The following is a 16,701-nucleotide window of genomic DNA, read 5'->3' as shown; positions in this document are numbered from 1 at the left end:
TACAAGTGACACTCCCCAGGGTGGAATATTCAGGTGAACTCCAACATTTGGCCATAAAACACTAAGGCTGTGATAAAATCCTCAAATGAACTCTCACATGCCTGAGGTTATTTTCTGACAATGACAGTAGAGAAGCAGAAGAGCAGGTCAAAGGGCACCTGCCTCACAGGGGGTCCCACCACATTACTCTCACCTACAGGGAGAAAACTGCCCCATCGCTGCAAATGCTGACTTTTAGTCAGTTTGTTAGTTTGATAGGTTTAATATAAAACCCTGCAGCTCTTTTGAGTGTTTGATTCAGAGGTGGGACAGTTATACGTTTAATGGCCATTTCTATCTTCTCTATTGTGGACTATATCTATTGTTGGCCCATCTTTCTATTGGGTTGGTTACTGTTTCCTACTTGATTTCTAAGAGCTTTTGACATATTGAGGCAACTCACTCTTTGCTAAAAAAAATGTTATGTAAATACAAATCTTTTTATGTACACACAAATATGTAAATACATATTTTTCCTAAACTGTTTGCCCTTCATTTGTACTCATGATATGAGATTTTTAATTCTTTTAAGACTTTTTCTGGAGTCACATATACCAATCTTTTATTTGTATTTTTCACCTTTGCTTTAATTACTAGAAAATCTTTCCCCATCCATGGGTCAGATAAATATTTACGTATATTTTCTCCAACTGTTTTTATACACAGTAGGGTCTGTTTCTGGGTTAGCTATTCTGGTACATTGACTCCTCCCAAGAGTCACTGTTTTAATGACTGGCTTTGAAACATGTTTTTGTTCATCTAATACATCAAGTCCCACTCAAGGCTTTTCTTTTTAAAAATTTTCTTGGTTATTCTTGCTCATTTTTTCTTCCAAGAGAAGCTTAAACTTACTCAGTCAAGGTTAAAAAAAAAAGCCCTAATCCTGCTGGGCTCAATACCATCTTCAATCACAGTGTCATACACTTACTTCCTAATGGTGTGTGTTCCTTGATACTCACTTTAAGAGTGTACCCAAGGGACATCCCTGGTGGCACAGTGGTTAAGAATACACCTGCCAATGCAGGGGACACAGGTTCGAACCCTGGTCTGGGAAGATCCCACATGCCATGGAGCAACTAAGCCCGTGCGCCACAACTGCTGAGCCTGCACTCTAGAGCCCACATGCCACAACTACTGAGCCTGTGCGCCACAACTACTGAAGCCCCCATGCCTAGAGCCCATGCTCCACAAGAGAAACCACTGCAATGAGAAGCCCACACACCACAACAAAGAGAAGCCCCCACTCACTGCAACTAGAGAATGTCTGCACGCAGCAACGAAGACCCAATGCAGCCAAAAATAAATAAATAAATAAATAAATTTATTTAAAAAAAAAAAGAGTTTATCTCAAATTTCAGTGTCCCACGTGGCCCAGGATGGGAGCTGGCCATCCTGCTTTGGACAGGATTACTGTCCAAGGGGAAGGATACACTCACATATACACATCACAACTACCACACACACTCTCACACACACACACACACACACACACACGCATATACCACACACACATTCTCATACGAGTGCACACACATATACTATGTACACACATTTGCTCACACATGCATGCACACACACACTCACAAAGGGCTGCAACACTGCCAGCTGCAGCACCTCCCACACTGTCTGACCACAAAGAACAACTGAGGACCAGACAAGAAACCAGCCCCTACCAGGCAGAGAGACAATGTCCCTCTCAGTAAGAAACCTGGGAACAGACCCGGCTGTCTGGGTCTGGACAGGCTAGACTTCAGCGTGGGGAGCTCTCCCCCATCATTCTCCCTGAATATGTCCAGGTAACTCTCTGCAAGCCTCGCCTGGGCTACAGCCTGATCACTTACTCAGGAGACGCTCTCTCGGGGTCTGACACTTACAGGGAGACCAGATGGCTTGGCTTCCCCTTCGAGGAAGAACGTCTGGGTAAATGGTGGCATTTCCCAAGCACCCCCCTTGCCTCAGAGCCTGGAGGCACCTTAGGGACTGCCTGGTCCATGCAAAACGCCCAGAGAAGAGCCAGATACCCACGTGGCAGAAGCTCAGGCACCCAGACCCAGCCCAAGCACAGCGTCTGGGAGACACGATGTGCTGGGTATGGTGGGAGGAAAAGGAAGGGGGATGGGAAACCAGAGACCCTGCGATGAATCAGGCACAGAAGGGGTGGCTCCGGCACAGCCCAGCATGCAGGGGCCAACGGGCTGGGCATCAGAGTAATAAGGTTGTACTGGAGAGGATGCTGTGGGGACATGTGGGACCTTGTTCAGCCACTGATGAAACCACAGCAGGAAGCAGCGTCCTTGCAGAGCAGGTGGATGGGCAGAACCACTCCTCCCAGACCCACTTCCCCAGGGGCCAGGCACTCACTCTCTGGATTTGCCAGGAGGCGTCCGAACAGGGCTCATCTGGGTTTTCTTGCCAATCACCTGAGCCCAGGGACAAGATAGGGCTGCTGTCCTCCCTCAGCTCTTGTCCACACTCCATTTCTCCCTCCGGGGCCGATGTCGCCTCGAGGTTGTTCTCAGAATCTACAAAGGCAGATGCACATGGGTCACATCTCGGAAAAACAAGTGAACGTCACAAAGGAAAACTTGGACTCCTCCCGCGAGCGTTGTCCAAGATTAGCCCTCTCCCCACTCGAGGTCCTGCCCTGCGTGTGGTGAGGCAAGCCTGGTACAATTTCTGCTGTCTGGTGGGCGAAAGGGACCCGGGAGCCCGGCCCCAGCCGAGCAAGAGACCACAGTCCAGCTCCTCCCGGTGTCTGCATCAGTACAGCACCAGACCCTGATGTCTCAGCGACACCTCAAACTCTACAGAGCTCCAAACCGGGACTGCCGCCCGGCCCTCCCTCCCAAAAGCAGCCCCCCTCTCTCCCCAGGGGCGGGCTCCCCCTTCCCAGCCCCTCTCCCAGCAGGGCCCAGGGGTCTCCCAACACCTCCCTGCACTCATCCATCCGTGTGTCCTGGGGGTTGGTCTGCCGCCAAAATCACACCCGTTCAGAGCTGTCACCCACAGCACCAAGAGCCTGATACAGTGACCCACACACTGAATCCTTCAGGGATCCTATTTTCAAACCTGGGTCTTGATGCCCCCCACCACCCGCCAAGACACACACACTCCAGATGGTTTTCTGCCAGGAAGCCTCCCTTAGACTGATCCCCAAGGCCCCAGGCCCATGCGGGGAGGGGGGTGAACCTTCCAAAAGCGCCTTCCACTCCCCTCTCCCGGTGCCCTGTCGTATCACTGCCCTCCTCCTCTGTAAGTTCTGGAAGGCAGGGACCAGTGGCCTTGTTCTTGGAGTCCCCAGCGCCCGGAACAAAAGCCCCTCAGGAGCCTTCGCTGGATGATTTCAATTAACGGGAATCAGAATTTCTAACAAATACATTAAACATCTACAAACACACTCTGAACCTTAAGGCCAAAGAACTAAATAAAGCTGGGAAAGTATTTGTAACACACGACAGCCCGGGGCCACTGTCCTTTGATGATAAACTGTGGGCGTCCTGACCTCCTCTCTCTTCCCCCAGCCTCCACTGCGGGGGGTGGCCCCCCATTAGCCTGATCCAATCAGAACCTGGCATTTCCGTGGCCCCAGTGATTGGCAGAAGTATAGCAGGGGTCCAGGGCTGGTTACTGGGGTTTCGAACTCATCAACTCCTTCTTCCCAGTCAGACAAACAGACCCTATGCTTGGAAACGACCAGTCTGCCTCCATGAGGGCAGCAGCATAAGGACAAAGCGGGGCTGTCGGGACCTGAGAAAGATGCAGAGCTGTGTGTAGATCTGACCCCCTCGGTCTGGACACGAGCGTGTGCGGCCCAGCGTACTCCTCCCGCCGAGGAAGCAGGGAGCTGGGTTTCTAGTTGCCTCCAATATAAACAGCCCCAGTGACTGTGAAAATCAATAAGAATAACCTAAAAAAGGAAGAAAAGGATCTTCCCAAAAGAAAAGAGGCAGTTCAAAGAAAAAGAATTATAAGTGAGCTCTTAACCCTTGAAAAGACACTTAGTTTCCCTACCAATGAAGGAAGTGACAGTGGAACCCAAGAGGTACCCGTTTCTACCCATCTGACTGGCCCAAACCTAGATAGGGTATGGTTGGAAATGAAACCTTGAAGACCCTGCAGACAAGAAGGGCCGGAAGAAGCCTTGTGTGGGGGGTTTTGAAGGTTTCCATTGTAAATGCACCGGCCCTTGGGGCCAGCAGGCCGCTCCTTGGAGCTTGCCCTCCAGACAGACTGGCCTCGGGGCAGATCCCGTGCAAGGATCCAGCCCAACCCTGTGCATCTGTGGCAAAAGAACAGGAGTCCAGGACGGGGCTGGCTGCTGCGTGGCAGAGCTGAGACCGGTCTCAACTAGAGGCCACAGAGCGGTGCCACATGAGGGAAGCAGAGTGCACCAGCTTATAGAAACGCACGTGCGTGTGTGCATGTTTCCACGCGGAGGAAACATCTGGAAGGCGATACACCAAACAGTTAATGGTGTTGTGTTGATGGGGGGTGTGAAGGGCCTGGGCTGGGGGTAAGCTGAGGGGGCTTTACCATTTTTTATATCCTCCTGTAACATGCAGGTCATTCGCACCAGCATGTACTTCGTCTACAATTATCAAAATAAACAAGAAACTAGCAGGACTCAGTAGGAGCAAAACTTAACTAGCACCTACTGGATACCCTGCATGCTAACCCATCAAGTACTCACAGCCACGCTGTGACTTGCTCAGGCCCCCAGCTGGCAAGGGGGCGAGCAGGGTTTGAACCCAGGCTCAGAGGCCAGGATAGGCCCCAGGGACAGAGCTAGGGCCATGATCCTTCCCCCAGGACTGTGGCTGAATCAGAGCAAATTCCTGTCCCTGCCCCATGAAGCATGGGCTCACTAGGTACATGCACGCTGGGCAGCGTGACCTCCCATTGCAGCGCCCCTGCAGACAGGTGTGCCTGCAGGTAACAGACACACAGGTATCCAGAGAGGGCTAAGAGGGTCTGAGCTCCCCTTCAGACAGATCCCCAAATCCAGTCAATGGCTGATTAGCACATGAATAGGAGAGAAGGGCAGGGATCTCACAGGCAACCCCAAATCACTGCTACAAAATTAGTTCAACCTGAATCAGTCAGCTGCACAGGCTCCACGCCTAGGCTCCCAAATGAGCCCTGACAGCAGCTCTGGGTCTGCCACCCACAGCAATCCCCACCCCTCCCTCAGCTGGAAAACAGGGGCTGCAGCTGCCTTGTCCTGAAGGTTAAAGAAAGTACTGCATGCCTCAAGCTTTTATATGAGGTCCCTAGAGCAGTAGAAGTCATAGAGACAGAAAGTAGGATGGCAGATGCCAGGGGTTGGGGGAGGGGGAGGGACAGTTAGTGTCTAATAGGGACAGTTTCAGTTTGAAAAGAGGAAGAAGTTCTGGAGATGGATGGTGGTGATGGTTTTACAACATTGTGAATGTGCCTAATGCCACTGAACTGTCCACGTAAACGTGGTTAAAATGGTAAATTTTGTGTGTCAGTGCAAATAATCAATAATCAATCTATAATATGGAACAGAAGAGAGTTTTATCTGACCAAAACTGAGGACTATAGCCCAGGAGGCAGCCTCTCAGTAGTTCTGAGGAACTGCTCCATTGAAGCATGGTTTTCAGCAGTTTTATATCTTGTCAGAACAAAGAACACACACCAAACATGACAGGGGTACATCCTTTCAAAGTTTCAGATGAAGCAGATTAGCACGTACACTGCAAGTCACTATGACCCCGGTGTCTGGGAAGTGAACCTTAAATTTGGGGGGGTGCTGATGTGGGCGCCACAGCAAGGGAGGCATTTATCCTTATCTTCAAAGTGGAGTCGCTAATGGTTAAAGCACATGTGTGAGGTATGTTTGACAGGCCGTGAGTCAGGCTGTTCCAGTTCACACAAAGTTCAGGCTGAATCATGTATAAGCCCAAACGACTTCCCCATACTTCAGTTTGTGAAAATCTCTTCCATCATTTGTTTTAAATATTTTATCACAATATTAAAAAATTAAAACCACCACATAGAACAACGCAACTCTCTCAGCCCACGCACTCCTCCCACCACCAGGCAGTCCCTGGGTCAGGTGCGGTGGGCATTGAAGGGGAGCAGAATTTCCCACGCCAAATATGTCACTTTGGCACGAGGATTATTTTGTGCTAAAGACAATTAAAACTAAGCAGATTCAAGAAAAGCTCTTGGCCTCTCCCTCAACGGCCTAAATTTACAACAGAAAATTTAGGTCTATACCTAAATTAGGTCTATACCCTGGTCTATACCAGGAAGAGAGCCATTACTATAGTTACCATTTTACCAAAAAACTTATCTGCATAATAGAGCAACCTCTATTTTCCAAACTTCTCCTCTGCCTTCCTGTGAAAAGCCCTCCTCTCTGCAGCCCCAGATCCTACCCCTCTCCTTAAGTAAGGGTGTTACAGAAGCTTCAATTACCTGGCTGCCTTTTGGGTCTCCTATTTTTATGGGGCTCCCGTACACTTGAAATGTTAATCTGTCTCTTATCAATTTAATTGTTAGACCAGCTAAAGAATTTAGGAGGGAGGAGGGAAATGTTATCCTTCCCTGCAGCACAAACTCGAAGGCCAGTGCAGGCAGCCACAGAAACCAAGTGGCCGCATCAGTGGACCCACAAGTGCTGGCAGGCGGGCAGCTCTTTCCCTGACCAGTGAGGCCTCCACAGCTACATTCAAACCCTGGGGCCACCCCTCGCCCACCGCAGCTGCCTCCAGAGCTCCCCCAGCGGCCCCCAGCCCCTCCTGGACTCCTAAGGGGTCTCAGCCTGCTTATCTTACTTTTTTCCATTATAAAAACAGCGACGGGGCTTCCCTGGTGGCGCAGTGGTTAAGAATCCACCTGCCAATGCAGGGGACACGCGTTCAAGCCCTGGTCCAGGAAGATCCCACATGCCACAGATCAACCAAGCCCGTGCGCCACAACTACTGAGCCTGTGCTCTACAGCCCGCGAGCCACAACTACTGAGCACACGTGCCACAGCTACTGAAGCCCGTGTGTGCCTAGAGCCCATGCTCTGCAATAAGAGAAGCCACTGCAATGAGAAGCCCGCGCACCGTAACAAAGAGTAGCCCCCACTGGCCGCAACTAGAGAAAGTCAGCGTGCAGCAATGAAGACCCAACACAGCCAAAAATAAATAAATAAAATTTAAAAATTAAAAAAAAAAAAACCATCGACAAGAAAAACTTGGAAATGCAGAAAACAAAAGAAAAAATGCATTTCCCAGAACTCCCCCCCACCAAAATAACCTTCTAGAAATCAAGGAGGAAGTCCCACCTGGATTCCCTGGGGCACCTACCAGAACAGGGGTGACTTGGGGTGGGGGAGGGGCTCCTGACCACCCCCTACCCCCTGCCCCGCTGAACCTACTGGCATTGGAAACCCTCCACCATCGGACCAGATGAACATCATCCTGCTCTACCATCAGACTGCACCAACATCACCCCTGGCAAAGCCGGTCGCCCTCCACCTATGCCCAGGGTGGCCTGGAACTCTCCACACACTCCCCTTTCACGCCTTTATCTGCGTGGCCTCCCACTCCCCCCACCGCCCAGACCCAAGTGTCCTGGCACCTCTGGCACCTGCACTGCAGCCTCTCCTGGCTCCATGGATCCCAACCTTGCCCAAGTTCCAGAGGAACGGGCCCCACCTGCAGCACCAGAGGGAGCCCAGCATCCAGGATGCCCAGGGCTTAGAGGCCGGGCGGCCTGGCAGAGCTACAAGTGGCTGAAAGGTGGAGATAACTCCTTTTGCAGCTCACCCAAGCCTCCCAACATTTTGGTTTCAGTTTCCATTCCTGTAAAAATAGAGGCTTGGCTGGCGTGTGAGTAAGCAGAGAAATCGGTAGGCAGGAAGTGGGTGTGGGTCAGAGGCAGGACTCACCATTCAACACCTGGGTCCTCAGCCCTATCGTGTGACCCACACTGAGTGACCAGGGCCTGGTCCCTACCCCCGACTCCCAGTGACGGGTAAGGGACCGCCCCCAGCAAGCCAGCCCTAAGGACAATGGCCCTGTCCAGCACTCATTGTGCTCACAGAGGATAAGCAGGCAGCCCAGAAGCCAGCAAACCCCCAACAGCTCTCAAAGCCTTTGCCCCTGGAGCTGGCAGAGACGCCAAGCATCTCAGAGGCATGGGCTGTCCATCTTGGTAGTGACCTTGCCCTACTAACGGTTGGGGGCCCTGGAGTGACCTCTGACCAGGCCGAGGTGGACAGCTGCCTTGCCTGCTCTCCCTACCTGCCTGGACAGGCAGGACACTAGAAGGTGACCAGGGTTCTCAGACAAGGCTTTTTTCCCTGTTCTGTTGGAAAACACATCAGTTGCTCTCAGCAGCCCTGGGAAAGCCCCTCACACAAAATTAAAGGGTGGCAGGGGAGAGCAAGCTTTCCTGGAGGCCCTCCCAAAAGGGTCAGTCTCAGCAGGTGCCAGGCACAGGACATGAGACTCAAATGAAGTTCTGATTTTCTCCCGTTAATCTGTCTGTCAATTTAATTCTTAGACAAACCAGAAGGACCTAGAAGGGTAGAGGAAAACTTCCTCCCCGACCATGCTAGGCCAGTAAGACCTCAACCACAGCTTCCTTCCAGGGTACTGGTTCTGGCTCCTGAGTTCAAAAATCCCTTCTCTGACAGTTGCTAGCTGTGTGACTCTGGGCAAGTTACTTAACCTCTCTGTGCTTCAGTCTTGACATCTCTAAAATGGGGATTGATGATAGCTCCTCCCTCAATATTTAGCACAGGATCAGGCAAATCACAGGTTAGCTGATTGGTTTTATTTGTGTTTTTAGTCTCTGAGGTCCCAAAGACCCCTCCTCCCAAGGCCACCTAGTCTAGTGACCAGGGTGGGGAGCCCTGGCAGGTGGGAAATTCTGCCTGGACACCAATAGCTCAGCCATGCTATGATTCACTATCTGGACCAGGAATCAATGATAAGAGTGGACACTCAGCTGCCCACCAAGCTCCTCCAGAAGGGTTAGAAGCAAAAGAAAATCAATAAAAAACTGACAACAAAAAGTGGCCACCTCTCCATACCTCTTACAGTCCAAAGAAAGCATCTGTAACATGAGCACTTTGTACAAATACAGCAGAAACAGGATCAATCAAAGAACTGGGGGTGTCCATCTCATCCCTGCCTCAAAGTGCACCTTCTTTGGTTCATTCAGCAATTACTTATTGAGTACCTATTGTGTTCCAGGGAGCATACAAGAGACTTGGGATAAAGCAGTGAACAAGAGAGCAAATGTCAAGATAGCCTCATCCACCAGAGGGCAGACAGCAGAAGCAAGAAGAAATATAATCCTGCAGCCTGTGGAACAAAAACCACATTCACAGAAAGATAGACAAGATGAAAAGGCAGAGGGCTACGTACCAGATGAAGGAACAAGATAAAACCCCAGAAAAACAACTAAATGAAATGGAGATAGGCAAGCTTCCAGAAAAAGAATTCAGAATAATGATAGTGAAGATGATCTGGGACCTTGGAAAAAGAATGGAGGCAAAGATGGAGAAGATGCAAGAAATGATTAACAAAGACCTAGAAGAATTAAAGAGCAAACAAACAGAGATGAACAATACAATAACTGAAATGAAAACTACACTAGAAGGAATCAATAGCAGAATAACTGAGGCAGAAGAATGGATAAGTGACCTGGAAGACAGAATGGTGGAATTCACTGCTGCGGAACAGAATAAAGAAAAAAGAATGAAAAGAAATGAAGACCACCTAAGAGACCTCTGGGACAACATTAAATACAACAACATTCGCATTATAGGGGTCCCAGAAGGAGAAGAGAGAGAGAAAGGACCCGAGAAAATATTTGAAGAGATTATAGTCAAAAACTTCCCTAACATGGGACAGGAAATAGCCACCCAAGTCCAGGAAGCACAGCGAGTCCCATACAGGATAAACCCAAGGAGAAACACACTGAGACACATAGTAATCAAATTGGCAAAAATTAAAGACAAAGAAAAATTATTGAAAGCAGCAAGGGAAAAATGACAAATAACATACAAGGGAACTCCCATAAGGTTAACAGCTGATTTCTCAGCAGAAACTCTACAAGCCAGAAGGGAGTGGCATGATATACTTCAAGTGATGAAAGGGAAGAAACTACAACCAAGATTACTCTACCCAGCAAGGATTTCATTCAGATTCGATGGAGAAATCAAAAGCTTTACAGACAAACAAAGCTAAGAAAATTCAGCACCACCAAACCAGCTCTACAACAAATGCTAAAGGAACTTCTCTAAGTGGGAAACAAAAGAGAAGAAAAGGACCTACAAAAACAAACCCAAAACAATTAAGAAAATGGTCACAGGAACATACACATCGATAATTACCTTAAACGTGAATGGATTAAATACTCCAACGAAAAGACACAGGCTTGCTGAATGGATACAAAAACAGGACCCATATATATGCTGTCTACAAGAGACCCACATCAGACCTAGGAACACATACAGACTGAAAGTGAGGGGATGGAAAAAGATATTCCATGCAAATGAAAATCAAAAGAAAGCTGGAGTAGCAATACTCATATCAGATAAAATAGACTTTAAAATAAAGAATGTTACAAGAGACAAAGAAGGACACTATATAATGATCAAGGGATCAATCCAAGAAGAAGATATAACAATTATAAATATATATGCACCCAACGTAGGAGCACCTCAATACATAAGGCAACTGCTAACAGCTATAAAAGAGGAAATTGACAGTAACACAATAATAGTGGGGGACTTTAACACCTCACTTACACCAATGGACAGATCATTCAAAATGAAAATAAATAAGGAACCAGAAACTTTAAATGACACAATAAACCAGATGGATTTAATTGATATTTATAGGACATTCTATCCAGAAACAGCAGATTACACTTTCTTCTCAAGTGCACACGGAACATTCTCCATGATAGATCACATCTTGGGTCACAAATCAAGCCTCAGTAAATTTAAGCAAATTGAAATCATACCAAGCATCTTTTCTGACTACAGCGCTATGAGATCAGAAATCAATTACAGGGAAAAAAAAGTAAAAAACACAAACACGTGGAGGCTAAACAATACGTTACTAAATAACCAAGAGATCACTGAAGAAATCAAACAGGAAATCGGAAAATACCTAGAGACAAATGATAATGAAAACACAACGATCCAAAACCTATGGAATGCAGCAAAAGCAGTTCTAAGAGGGAAGTTTATAGCTATACAAGCCTACCTCAAGAAACAAGAAAAATCTCAAATAAACAATCTAACGTTACACCTAAAGGAACTACAGAAAGAAGAACAAACAAAACCCAAAGTTAGCAGAAGGAAAGAAATCATAAAGATCAGAACAGAAATAAATGAAATAGAAACAAAGAAAACAATAACAAAGATCAATAAAACTAAAAGCTGGTTCTTTAAAAAAAAAAAAAAAGGAGAGCAAATGTCTCTGAAGCCCCACCCTGGTATGGTCCAAGTGCTACCAGGACAAAGAGCCTGGGGAAGTGCAATTCAGAGTGAAGGGGAGGGGCGAGCACAGTTTTCAACTGGATGGTCAGAGTGGGCCTCCAGAAAAAAGGAGACAGTTGAGCAACGACTGGAAGGAGGGTATGGGGGAGATGTGCTGCCCTCTGAGGAAAGGTGTGTTCCAGGCAGAGGGAAAAGGCAGTGCAAAAGTCCTGCGCTCAGAGCATGCCTAGTATGTACTAGGAGGGGCAGGGAGACAGTCCAAGGTCCCGGACACCGAGAGAATCAAGGACCGACCAGAGTCTGCAGGTGAGGCCCACCTGGCACGGTTCTACCTTCATGCACCTACCGGCCGCCCCTCACCAGGAAGGGGCCTATGCAAGCTGTGGGGACCCCTCCCCCACCAAGTGGGCCTAGGATACCGCTACTATGCAGCATCCTCTGAAATCCTCTAACACTGCTCAGCTCAGCCCAACACTTCCCACTTCCAAGGGAGAAGGAAAACCCCAAGTTCTCTCCAAGAAATGAAACTGAAATTCTGTAAAAAGTGACACATGCCTCCAGCAAAGGGCCAGATAAAACTGTATTTCTAAGAAAAGTGCTTCTTCTAGAAAGAGTTCTTTAGCCATAGAAGACGTCACTGCTGGCCTGGGTTGACTGCTGACCAAGGTCTCCATTGCTAGGGAGGGAGGTGGGACTTAGCTGACTGCCCCACTACCGCCAGCTCCACTGGGCTCCCAGCCGCATCAGGGCCTTACCTGGTACAGGGGCTGCGGGAAGCAGCTTCTGTCCACACTGGCTGCAGAACTTCGGGGCTTCCTCTTTGGAGATATGCCGGCAGGAAGGACACTCCATACCTCCAGGGAGGGGAATTCCTGAGTCTGGCATGCCTCTGCAGATCTGGAAGCAAGAGTCCCGAGGCAGCCAGCTTTATACCCCACCACCTGTCATGTGACCACAGCCTTGCTTCAGTTTCATTTTCTGGGAAAGTGAAATTGCAGTGGCCTAGAAGTTCTCCTTGTTCAACTGAAAACCAGCCTGATCACCGCCCCTGAGGCGCTCCAGCCTGCCTCATCCCAACCTCCCCCTCCAACTCCCTCCTGGTCTGAACCCCGAGTGGCTCCAGCACCCACTTCCTTTTCTGCTGCCCCCACCAGGCTTGCCCCTCCCAGCCTCCTGAACTCCCCATCACTCAGTGAGTCTAAAAATTTCCTCACCCAGCTGAGACTGGGAGCCAGGTCAGCTGAGCCAAGTGAGTGGAGACTGGGGGTAGTGGGGGAGCAAGCAGAGACACAGCTTGTGCAAAACCCGAGATAAGACATGGGGTGGGGATACCTGCTGCGTGCCCCAGGCAAGGGACTCAGACTCTCTGTGCCTCACTGCAGAAATGCTGGCAGCAAATGGCTGAGTCAGAGCCTGCCAAAGGAACCAGCCTGCACAGGGCAGCCCAGGGCTATACGGCTGGCAGTCAGGATTCCTAATAACGGGGCCAGTGGTCAAGATTCCTAATAACGGGGAGTGCCATCTGCTAAGCCTACACTCTTCTCATTGACCATTTGGCCCTCAGAACACCTTCTGTGGGACTGGCAGCAAACCAAGGTCAGGGTCATGCCAAGGCCAGGACTCAGGCTGAGAATATCCAGCCTCCAGGGACAACCTAGTGCATCCACGGTGAGAGTGGAGACAGGTGTCTTGGCTCTTGGGGAACAAAGATCCACCGGCCACCCATTTCTGCTGGCTTCAGATCCAAGAACTTTGCTGGAGCAGTGGCCAAGTCAGCTCCTTCCCCAGCTGGGAGGGCACCCAAAGGGCCCTCAGCAAACAGCGACTCCCTGCCCCAGCCCTTCTACCGGCGCCTGCATCCCATTCTCATTTTCACTTCATCTGCAGCATGGGTGCCCCTCTGCCACCACCAGCTTGGTCTCCCTGATGGTGGGCTCTTGGTGGGGGTGGGGGCAGGGCCTGACCAAAAGCACTCAGTGTGCGCAGTTATCCTCAGGGCCCTGGTCCCCACCTCCCCTCTCCCCTCTCCCCTCCATACGCCCCCCGAATCAACCACCCTAAAGCAACCACCACTGTCGTCTGGGTACTCTCTCACTAAAATAGTCTCAACGACTCCCCAGGGCCCAGGCCTCTCTCCGAAGGTGTATCCCCTCTCTCCAAAGCTCTGCTTCCCCACAGACCAGAAAACTCACAGCAAGGATCAGAATTCCTCACTCAAGTGCCCTATTGTTTCTCGCCAGCACCAGGGGCCTAAGGGAAAACGCGAGGGCGGCACCAACACATCTCTATTCAATCAGCTTCCTGACTTTTCTCTTCCCCTTTTTTCCAGCCACATTCCGCCCACCACCACCAAAGAGAACCAGGTGGTGGCCCCCACCATCCTCACACTCCCCCATTCTCTTCTCCCCAGGGCCGCGTCCCACTCGCGGCTCTCAAGGCCAAAACCGGAGAGGTGGCAACCTGCCCTTTAGCCCCTGGCCACAGGCAGCCTCTGCTAAGTCGGGAGAACCCTGCGCTCTGGGCGGCTCGGTGATGTGGGCAGTGATGCCGTTCTCCTAAAAGTTACCATGAAATACAGATATGGGCATTTTTCGCAACATCACTTTTCCGTTGTTGCAATTAATGAAAGTGAAGGATTCCGTTCCCGGTAGAGGCCCCCAGGTCGGCCCGTCCCGGTCCGCTATCAGGCCCCGCCGCGCCCCCTCCCCGGGCAGTGCTCTCGGATTCAAAACCCGACCGGCGCTTCCCCGCAGGGGGTCCTCCGCACCCGAGGCTGGGCCCCCGGGAATGTAGCTGGGGCGCGGGGAAAGCGCGCTGCCTCCGCCAGTCCCACCTGCTGCGCGCGGCCGGAGAACAGGGTATGCACGGTGCCGCGAGGCGTGGCTGGACCGGGAACCTGCGGCGAAACCGAAACTCAGCGCCGCAGGAAGGGGCGGCCCGGCGCGGACGGCGGCCGGACGCGGCGCATGAGGACGCAAGCGGAGCTCCCCGACAACGCCTCGGGCCGCGCCTCCGCGACCGTGGCCCAGACCGGCGGGGACCCTGATCCGTGGGACCCTCTCGCACCCAGGGGACCCGCACTCCGACCCGTGAGACAGCCCGTACCCACGGGAACTTGCGCCCCGCACTCACGGGACCCGGCATCCCTCCCTGTAAATCGGCACTCCGCCCGCCAAGACCCGCGTTTGGTGTACCTGCGCCCGGGCCTCTCAACTGCGAATCCCCGCCTTGCCCGCCAGCTCGCACCTGCGCCGCTCCCGCGCCCACACCGCCGCCAGACCGCGCGGTTTCGTTTCTGGCGTCCTGGGTCCTGCCCCTCCGCCCGCTTCGCCCGGCGCAGCAGGGTTCGCTCGGGTGTGGCCGTCGAGTGGCGCCCCCCAGTGGACCCGGCGCCTGGCCAGGTCGCCCGCCGCAGAGGAGGCGCCTCCTGCCGCTGCGCGCGCGGGGCGGGAGGCGGAGGGGCCCTGATTCCGGCCGGGCAGAGGCTGGGGTTCGCACGTGGGTCTACCCCAGCGGCCCCCACGCCGTGGGCCGAGCCCGGGCGCGCGCATCCCCAGTCCAGCCCCAGCCCCTTGGACAGTGTCCAGGACCTTGCGAGCCAGCGGCCAGCCCGGGAGGGGCCCCGAGGACACGAGGCTGGTCACTCAGCCGAGCTTCAAGCCACTCAGATGCAAGGTGGAGGTCACCTGCCGCATCGCATCGGGGCTTTGTGTGGTTTAAGTGACCACAGCGGCCCACGCTCAGCCTTGTGTTGGTCACTGATAACCTAGAGGCCACCGCCCCGGCCTGCCTCTGCACCTCAGTTTTCTCATCTGTCAGGCTCGTAATCCGGCCCTAGGGCTGTTGGAGAACTACTATTACAGTGAAAGCTGGTGTTCCAGGCCCCGGGCAAAGTGCTTGAGGTACATCAGCTTATTTACTCCTCACTGTCCTCTCCCCTTCCAGCCAGCACCCGCCTGAGAGCATTTGTGAGGAGCCTAGCTCAGGCCCATGTGATGCTGCAAATGCCAGTTAAGATGAGCATCATTGTTACATTAAAAGGGCCCAGGGCTCCCACCCACCTCTCCAACCATTTCCTCCTTTCCCACACCCTCCAGTCACACTGTCCTTCCTCTGGGCTGGGAACAGCAAGCTCTGTCCTTCTTGGGGTTCCCCTCCTGCAGTGCCTGCCCCTTGCAGGGCTGGCTTCTCCCAGCCATTCAACCCCAGCATCTTTGCGCTCAGGCAGTGCTTAGGGTTTGGGGGGATACCAGTAGAGCTTGGCTGGGCCGGGCAGAGTGGGCACCCGCTGGTGTGCACATCAGAATTCTGGGCCAGCCCCAAGGTGACAGGGAGTCTCTAAAGACCAACAGAGTGGGCACCACTGTCAGAATACCGCACTGGGTGGGGTCAGAATGAACACATCACACGGCCTGAGAAAACACATTTACGTGCCAGGTGCAATATCTTTCATTTTAAAACCCAACACAGGGACTTCCCTGGTGGTCCAGTGGTTAGGACTCCACGCTTCCACTACAGGGGACACGGGTTCAATCCCAGGGCGGGGAACTAAGATCCTATATGCCGCTCAGAGTGGCCCCAAAAAAATAAGAAAACCCAACACAGCCTTAAGGAATTAGAATTCTTCCAGTGAGAGACTGAGCCCTGCAAAGGGAGGTGACTTTAGGCCATTTTAATGCCACCAGGGGATCTTCCCTCCACCCCCTTCTCCGTGTCCTTGTCCACTCCTTAGAGGAATCATGAAACAGTAAAGGGATTTTTAAAATCCAGCCTTAGAGAGATGGTGGGGTGTGGGGGGGGGATCCGCCGTCCTGCCTTCAATTTAGTTTGTGGTTCAAGATAAACGTGGAACAATCCAGCTGGATTATCAGGTCACCTCCTCTACTGAGCCTTCCTTCAGCCTGTACCGTCCAGTGTAACCTGGCTTCCCAGGGCCGTGTCTGTAGCATGCACTCCCAGGCGTGGAGTTCGGAGTGACACCAGCACACTCACATCTCCAGAGCAGGAAGCTGCTTATAGCAGGAGGCCTCAGCTTCCTACTTTCTGAGAAGTCAGTATGTGGCGTGGTCAGTGTGGTCATCCTGTTTCGACAGGTGTTCCAAAGTAGAGGTTCTGGACACTGTCCACTTCCAGGTGCTGAGGACCTATTTGTAAGTGACCCTGTCAACATGTCACCTAAACGA

At 51.6% G+C, this 16,701-nt stretch overlaps 1 protein-coding gene across 1 annotated transcript in view; it reads right to left on the bottom strand.

The window, feature by feature from the left end:
* RNF213 (ring finger protein 213) overlaps positions 1 to 14,845 on the bottom strand; it is a 114,241-nt gene extending 99,396 nt beyond the window's left edge. The window contains exons 1-3 of the mRNA XM_082441536.1: positions 14,713 to 14,845; positions 12,274 to 12,415; positions 2,401 to 2,561 (exon numbers count right to left, since the gene is read on the bottom strand). Coding sequence (XP_082297662.1) covers positions 2,401 to 2,561; positions 12,274 to 12,403 — 291 coding nt within the window. The 5' untranslated portion in view covers positions 12,404 to 12,415; positions 14,713 to 14,845. The remainder of the gene's footprint in view (positions 1 to 2,400; positions 2,562 to 12,273; positions 12,416 to 14,712) is intronic.
* Between the last annotated feature and the right edge of the window lie 1,856 nt (positions 14,846 to 16,701).

Source organism: Balaenoptera physalus (assembly GCF_965194825.1).
Source record: "Balaenoptera physalus genome assembly, chromosome: 20".
In the NCBI taxonomy this organism is placed as follows: Eukaryota; Metazoa; Chordata; class Mammalia; order Artiodactyla; family Balaenopteridae; genus Balaenoptera; species Balaenoptera physalus.
Note: the sequence above shows the minus strand (reverse complement) of the source record. Positions and strands in the feature narration are given on the sequence as shown.